This window comes from Sarcophilus harrisii, chromosome 1, assembly GCF_902635505.1.
Source record: "Sarcophilus harrisii chromosome 1, mSarHar1.11, whole genome shotgun sequence".
Classification (NCBI taxonomy): domain Eukaryota; kingdom Metazoa; phylum Chordata; class Mammalia; order Dasyuromorphia; family Dasyuridae; genus Sarcophilus; species Sarcophilus harrisii.
The window spans coordinates 707,178,836-707,186,986 of NC_045426.1; the positions used below are offsets into that span (position 1 = coordinate 707,178,836).

At 56.5% G+C, this 8,151-nt stretch overlaps 1 protein-coding gene across 1 annotated transcript; it reads right to left on the bottom strand.

Moving 5' to 3' along the window:
* Positions 1–303: 303 nt before the first annotated feature.
* Positions 304–7,327, bottom strand: LOC105749464. Its single transcript, XM_012542592.3, has 3 exons — positions 6,301–7,327; positions 4,001–4,116; positions 304–1,709 (listed from the first exon to the last, which is right to left on the bottom strand). Exons 1-3 carry the CDS (start codon positions 6,332–6,334, stop codon positions 1,233–1,235), a joined length of 627 nt encoding a protein of 208 aa, XP_012398046.1. The 5' UTR covers positions 6,335–7,327; the 3' UTR covers positions 304–1,232.
* Positions 7,328–8,151: the final 824 nt, after the last annotated feature.

Below are 8,151 nucleotides of genomic sequence, written 5' to 3' on the forward strand. Positions count from 1 at the left end.
GATGGAGTGGAATCGTGAACTAGACGTGTTCCTTACACACACACACACACACACACACACACACACACACACACACTCGGATATCCTCGATACAAGCTCTCACTCCTCAGTGATTGGCGTCAAGGCACTTGGAGGCCATTTCTGTGACTAAGTCTGTGCTCCCATGATCACCCTCCCGGTCAGCAAAGCCTGCCCCCCCCAAACCCTCCCCCAGAAGCCCATTCAGACCAGGTAGCCGTGACCCCGTGAGGTCTTTACCCACAGTCCCTTCCCTTTCCATGTGATAACAGGCAGACACACAGCAGCTTTAGAAAAATAGCTGAATTTTAAATATGTCAGATCTCAATATCATATTGTTAAATACATGTCTAATAAATAAATATAAATAGAAGCTCGATAAATTATTTTCTGTGCCCTCGGGCGTGGGCAGGGACGGGGGCCTGGGATCCCAGGGACTGGTCCCTGGAGGGATTTGAGGGATGGTCCCTGGGGGACACTTGCTTGTCCAGCAGCACTTTCTCCCCGAGTGGCAAAGTTTCTATCTCAGGGAGTCATGGTAGGGGGCAGACCGTTGGCACGAAATAAAGTTGGTCCGTGTCTCCGGGGGGGCGGCCCTGGGAGTCATCACTAGATTTGGGAGGTAAGAGAATGCCAGGAGGGGAGACTGGCCCCTTAGCATGAGACCCCTACTGGCCATATACCGTCCTGACTTCTCCCCGGGCCCAAACCAACCACTCCGGCCCTCGACCAAGGAAGAGATCTCCGGGACCCGGGGGGGAGAGGTGGGGAGGGTGAAGTCAGAGCAGAAAGAACTGAGCTGAGGGCCCCCCTAAGGGAGGCTAAGGCGGGAACAGGTCACGTACCGGGCCCTGAGTCAAGCCTTGTCATCAGACCCCTGAATCAATGGAAAGTCGGCTTCTGATTCATGAGGTGTCACGGGGCACTGAGCTCCGGCCGCCCCATGACCTGAACAGGCAGCCCTCGAAGAGGAGAGAAGGCTGGGGGAGGGTGAGTTCAGCCCAACGATAGCCCTCCGTGGATCACTAGGTGGGGAGAGGTCGGGAATCCCCCCTCCTCCCATTAAAGTGCAACATTTCTGAGCCCAGAATGGGAACCACAGGAAGGGGGCGAGCACGATCCAGTGGGCTGGCCACCCCCAGTGCCCTCCCTCCTCAGGCAGGGCCTCTGGGACCCACTTCCTGGAGGCTAATGTAGCACCTGGCTCCCTTGAATCAGTCCGCCCTGATCTCCCTCCTGTGGTGGAGGAGGACGCGGAGAAGGGAGCGGCTTTTCCTATTTCTCTGCCCAGGGGCCGCATCCCAAGTCTCTAGCACCTTTTTCATAACCTTCCTGAAGCTCTGGTACCACTGTATGGTCTTACATCCATGTAGCTTCTGTGGGAAGGTCAGATCGGCCTGAGAGGGCAGAGTCCCTGCGCTTCCGGACGGGGGGCAGGCAGCGGGGCCAGTGGGCAGGTTCTGCAGCAGACAGCAGATGTTGTTATCGAGGCCTTGAATGGACAAGACCATTCTCCGGATGTCCGAATCCTTGAAGTCCTTGAGTTGCTGTTCAACAAAGTGCAGGCTCTGGCTCACATTCTGCAGGAAAGCGGCTTGAGATAGGTTCTGAAGGGTCTCCACCGTGGGGACATACTCGGTCATTTTACAGCTCTCCGTGAGATTGGACTCTTTTAGGCCTTGTTGCTTCATCTGAGGAGGAAAGAGATGGGAGTTGGGGACTTCTAGAAGCAAGACCCCAACTCTGGTCAAGTTAGAGCGGAAGCTCCCCGAATGATGGGTGTTTAGTCCTAGAGCTCTGCGAGGGATTTGAGGGATCACCTAGGCCACATTCCCTCATGTGACAGAGGAAGAAACTGAGGTCCACCATCACAGAATGTCAAATTTGGCCAGTAACCGCCCCAGAATTCCTTCTGCAACACTTCCTGGGCTTTTCCTGAAGCCTTCTACTGACAGGGAGCTTCTTAGCTCCTCACGACTAATAAGGGGCACCCACTTCAGTGGCCAAAGTTCCTGAACACGGACACCTTGGCTCCCCAGAGGGAGCTCTTCCCAAAGCTCTTGGGGCAATAGGTTGATCAATCTAGACTTGGAAAGAGCCCAGAGCCCAGATTTCCCGATCCCTCCATTTTATGAACGAGGGCCCCGACATCAAAGAAATGAAATGATTTCATGGGATTATAGATCTGGTTTGGGAAGGGACCACGGCCCTGGGAGATGAAGAGCAGGAATAAGTGTTAAAGATGGGATTTCTGGCTCGGGAGGCCGGATGATGTCCTTATGCAGAAGGATGAGTTGGAGGAAGTGGGAATATTTAGGCTGGAGAAGAGAAGCTTCCGTAAGAGCTGAGAGCCAAGAGAGGTAGAGGGGTCTTCGTTTGGGAGCAGGATTGACTTTGTTCTGTTTGGCCCAGGAGGGCAGAACGTCGTAAGAAAGCGGCAGATCTCGGCTTGATAGTAAGTGGAGAAGAGCAGAGTGCTCAAAGTAGAGTCTTGGGGAATGTCTATAGTTAGTGGCTGGGAAGCATCCTGCCTCACACATTCCCTTAACTGCATGACCCTGGACAGATAATGTTCCTCCCCTCGGCCTCAGTTTGCTCATCTGTCAAATGGAAATAATAACAGGACCTATTTCCCAGAGTCCTTTGGAGAATCAAATGAGATCGTGAGCCTTTATAAACCCCAACACACCACATAAATTAGCTATGATGGTGACAGATAAGGACGATGTTGTCACACTATAAACTTGGTAGCATTAGAGCTCGAGGGGACCTCGGAGAATATTCAGTCCATTTTCTTCATTTGACAGATAGGGAAACTGAGGCCGAGAAATGAGGAGGAATTTTGCTGACTGCATCGAGTCACTGAATCCCACGTGGGACATCATCTGGCCTCTGTTTAAATCCCTACAGCTATAGGAACTCCCCACCTCCCAAGGCAGAAGTCACTGAACTGATTGTTAGGAAGTTTTTCCAAACCCGCTGAGACTGGCTTCTGACCTCATCGTTCCCCTGACAGCACCGCTTTCCTAATTGCCCAATCCAAGGTCCTCTTCTCTGCTTATCCTCTATGACCCCTCTGTGGGCTGCCTTTGGCTCTGTCATTCACCCTCCATTCTCCAACGCTCTCTTCTGCTTTTTCGTGACCCTGCCACCCACTGGCTCTCCTTCCTCCCCCCCCCCCATCACTCCTTCTTGCTAGAGCTTTATTCAATGAGCCCCATTTGTACGAAGGTGAGAATAGGACTTGAGGGCTTCAAAAAACAGCCTTATGGAAGAGATGGGACAGAGAAAAGGCCCAAGAAGTGTTTGGGGGAGCATAACAATGTATCCTTATAGACCTCAGTCTCCTTATCTGTAAAATGAAGGGGTTGGGACAGTGGGGGGGGGGAACCATAGTGAACAGATCACCAGGTCTGGAGTCAAAGACTCATCCTCCCAAGTTCAAATCCAAGCTGTGTGAGGCAAGTCCCTTCACTCTGTGTGCCTCAGTTTCCTCATCTGTAAAATGAGCTAGAGAAAGAAATGGCAAAACCCTCCCAGATTTCAGTCTAGAAAACCCCAAATGGGATCATGAAGGGGCATCAATGACAAGAAAAGATGAAGGACTGGGTCTCTACGAGCGTTCCATCTATAAATTTGTGGTACCTCTTATTCCTTGCTTTGATCAGGAGTTGTGCCTACAGGAATTAAGATCACTCATCATCATCACAGCTAATATTTAAATAAGCAACACGTGCTTATGGATGTGTGTTACACGGACATAAACATCAAGGGATTCTCACAGCTTTGGGAGACATTGAGCCCCGTTTATGATCCCATTTTACAGATGAGGAAGTTAGGTCACTGTAGGTTAAGCGGCTTGCTCATTCCAGGCAGGGCCAGCGTTCTGCCCCCTGGATGATCATTCAGAAGCCCCGCAGGGAAGCCTTCCTAGACCAAAAGGAGGACGGTCCTCTGGGCTCGGGGATGGGGTTGGACTTACGAAGGACTGCAGCCAATCTGTCTCTGGCGTGCTCATCACTTGGCTCAGAGCCTTCTGGTAGGTGGGACAGGAGATGTTAGCCACCGGGTACAGCCACAGGAGACCACAGGTCAAGCCTGGAGTGGGAGAGAGCGGGGATGTCATGGTTGGGGGAGGACGGGGACCCGAAGGACCGACTTGGTCCTGGAATGGAAAGATCCCAATTATTGAGTGGAAATAAGTTGGTGCTGGAAGGAAATCGTCTCATTTTCAGGAGGGAGAAACTGAGGCCCAGAGGGAGGAAATTACTTGCCCATATACCCACCATTGGGCCAGGGTTAAAACTCAACTTTGCCACCTCCTAACTACATGACTTCCAAAGGATGGGATTGAGCCTTTCCCACCTGGGAGCCTGAAGCCTGTGCAGGCAGGATTCTCACTCGGGTCCCTGGGCTCCAAGGCAGGGCTCTTACCCCTCTCTTCATCAGGGAAGGGAAGCATCCATTTCTGGCTTGCTTCTTCCTATCCCTGTGCCCTCCCCTTGCCAGCTGGAGCAGGAGAGAGATGGCCTCTGCCAGGTAGTCTCAGAGGGAGGACTGGTCTGGGAGGGTGGCCACGGCCTTGACAGTCTAGTTGCTGGTGGGATCAGCCCAAAGGAAGTTCTGTCTACTCCTACAGCACTGAACTAGGGCTTAAGAGGACCTGGATTCAAATCCTGCCTCGCCACCTAATCCCTCCGTGCCTCAGTTTCCTCATCTGTAAAATGAGAAGCAGGCATCGGCTGATTTCCAAGGCTGCTTTCAGCAGTGGTCCAGCAGAAACTGGTTCTGGTGTCAGAAGGCCCGGGGTCAGGTATCAGTTTTTCTGCTTTCTAGCTGGCTCACGCCAGGCAGGTCACCACCCTGCGCTTTCTGTGCCTCAGTTTCCCTCTCTGCAGCAGATAACCTGGCTTCTGAACTTCCTAAATCTAACCCCTGGCTCCCACCGGCCCACGGGGTCTGGGCCCCCTCGGGAGAGGCTGGAGCCAAGCCCCAGGCTGAGCAGGCGGGGGAGGGGAGCGGGCCCTGCCCCTGGCCCGGGTGCCAAGCACCGGGCAACCACATGGTCGGAAGGATTGGTTTCGCAACGAAAGGAAAGTGGCGACAGCTGCTTCTTCATTTCCTAAGAACTCACTGGGTCCCGCCGCGGGGGGTGGGCTCCGGGGAGCCCGGCCTCCCGAGGGCACCCATTGGCCCGGCCCCAGCCAATGCCTCTCCTGTCACACCCCCCCCGCCCATCCCTGGGCATCCGCTACAGTGATGGGGCCAGACCGTGGGCACGCACGTAAGTCGGAGCGGACGGTGTTTGCAGACCTGCTCTGTCCTCGGGGGCTGGGGGCGGGAGCTTCAGGGGGCCACGGGAGCTGCTGGGGCAGGAGCCTTTTCCTCCTTCGCTCAAAGAGCAGGGGGTTCTAGTGGCTCCCTGCGGGCCTTTCCTGCGGTGCCCCTAGTCTGCCGGAGCGATGGGACCCTGCCTGGGCAGCGCCCGAGGGAACGTGGGCGCCCGGTGGTTTCTGGGCCGGGTTCCTGTGCCTCGGGCTGGAGACTCGCTGTGGGGAAGCCTGAGCAAATTGTGCCATTTCTCCACCAACACCCCCCCCCCCAAGGAAATCACAGGCCCTAGAGTCAGGGGTGTGAGAATTAAATGAGACAGAGTGTGAACAGGTGGGGGAGCAAAGGAGTGTGTGAGACCTAGAACCCTCGGAAGAGAGCGCTGCCGCTGTGAGGGACTGTGGGGCTGGGCTGTGGGTGTGATTAAGTCTGTGCGCAGCTAAGTGTGTCTTGTTATATCGGGCACGCTGCTCAAGAGCCACGAGCCGAGCAGGAGTGCCCGGTGCCCAGGCCTGCTGCTTCCACCCCAATCCCGGGGTCCGAGCCAGCCGGAAGGGGTTCCGGAGCCAGCCAGAGGGGGTTCTGGAGCCAGCCGGAGAGGGTCCAAATCAGCCAGAGAGGGTTCCAGAGCCCAAGGCCCTGTTCCTGGCCTAGCCACATGCACCACATGCACCTGGACCTGACGTGCAGAGAGCCCCCTCCCTTCCTCCAGCCCCCTGCTCCCTGAGCCCCCCCACCAGGGGACCCCCTGGGGCCTCCAGCTGACGCTTCTCTCTCCGGGATCCCTTAGTCCCATTCATCCTCTCCTCCTCCGGGGGATCCCTCCCGAGCAGCTCTTGCCCTCAGAGCCACGACCCTGAGTCCAGGGGTGCCCGCGGCTTCCCAGCTCTGTCCCCGCCCGGGCTCCGACGCCCGCCTGAAGCGCATAGGGCACGGGGAGGAAGTACGTACCGAAGAGAGAGCTCAGTCTGGGCCGTGCCCACATACTGCGTGCCGGCAGCTGGAGCGAGGCCTCCCTCGTCAGAGACTCCTCCACACTGAGGGCCTCGTGGGCCCCGGGGCCACTTTATGCTCCGCCGGCTGGCCAGCACCTCCCAGGATGGGGGTGGGGGCAGGTCTTCTGGGAACACGACCCCGAAAACTAGTATGTCCGGGCGGAGTCAATGGGCGGTCGTTTCTCTGACCCCGGGCTCCTCCTTTAATTCTTCGAATTCAACCATCTTTGAGGTTAAGCGTCTTCCCCCCAGGGTGTCACGCACACACACCCACGGGGGACGGGGAGGGGGCGTTCCTGCCTCCACAAGGGGAGATGCTGGGTCAGGCCCCACGCCTCCAGCCCGGCCGCTCCGTCTGAGGTCTGTGGTCACCCTGGCCGTCAGCTGTTTCTCCTGGGCACCCTAGGAAGGCAAGGGCCCATGGTTGTGGTTTGCGGGGAGAGGGAAGGGGCCCCGAGATGGGGTGGGGGTTGGAGAGGAAGCCATCTCTCTTCTCCGGCTCCCAACCCGCCACCACTCTTGGGACATCTGTGTGTGGAAACCACCAGCCTCCCGGGCACAGAGCCAGGTGCTAGGCAAGTCCCCTGCACTTGGCGCAGGGTTCCACGGCCTTGGGCCACCCGGCCCTTGGCGCCCTCGGGGGCCCCAGGTTCCTCCTCCAGCCTTTCGGCCCTTCCGACTCGGGCCCTTTCCTTCCATCCATCTCCTCGAGACCCTGGGGACAGAACGTCTTTGCGGCAAAAACGCCGCCCGGGAGACCTGCCACGTCCCGGCTGACCTCAGGAAGTGGTTCCCCCCCCCCCTTCTTTATCTGTAAAAAGCAGAATAGCAGCCCTGGCGGGTGGGCTTCATGGGGGTGGGGGATGGAGAAGACGCTTTAATAACTCATTAATAAGCTTAAAACGGGGCTGGGGGGGGGGCTGGGCGTAGCAGGAGAAGGCCCCAATGGTCCCAGGAGACGCAGTGACTCACAGGGCCCCGCGCTTTCACTTTCTCTGAATGAGAATCCCTTGAGCGAATGGAGTTCCATCACGCCGCCGTTCAAAGAATCTTCCTGTCATCTCTTAACCGAAAACCACCCAAGAGAAAAGCAGCTTCCTTCCTTTCGCTCAGAAATCAGGGGCCGGGACTGGCCAATCCCCACGGCCCCTCCCGGCCCTCCCCGCGCCCCTCTCCATCCAAAGAGGCACTTCTGAGAGCCCCCGTGGGTCCGGCATGGGGGATGGTACCGGGGAAACAGAGCCGGCCCTCCCAAACCTCACACCTGAGGAGGGCCGAGGGCCACGAGGGACCGCCGAGAGACAGGAGACTGCCTCCATTCTTCCCAGGACGGCTTCAAGATGAGGAGCTCCCAGTATGGACAACTCCATCCAACGGGCACAGCAGAACATCGTCTGGAGTGGAAGGGCCCAAAGAGCTCTCTGGGGGCTCCCAGCAGCACATGTCTAACAAGGGACCCCCCTTGGGCACCAAAGCTGACCCTATACTCACACCATCTCAATGGCAAAGTGAATACAGAATATTTGAGGGGCTGAGGAAGAACACTAAAATGCCAGGTTCTAAGGCCCTCCCAGCCCTGACATCCCTGTTCTAAGGTTCTTCCCAGTTCTGACATCCCCTGTTCTAAGGCTCTCCCAAATCGGACATCCTATGTTCTAAGACCCTCCCAGCCCTGATATCCCCTGTTCTAAGGCTATAAGTCTTAATAAGTTCGGCCCCAACATCCCCTGTTCTAAGGCTGTCCCAGCCCTGACATTCTGTCCCAAAGACTATGGACTCTTTCCTTCTGTCTCCTATGATTTCTACC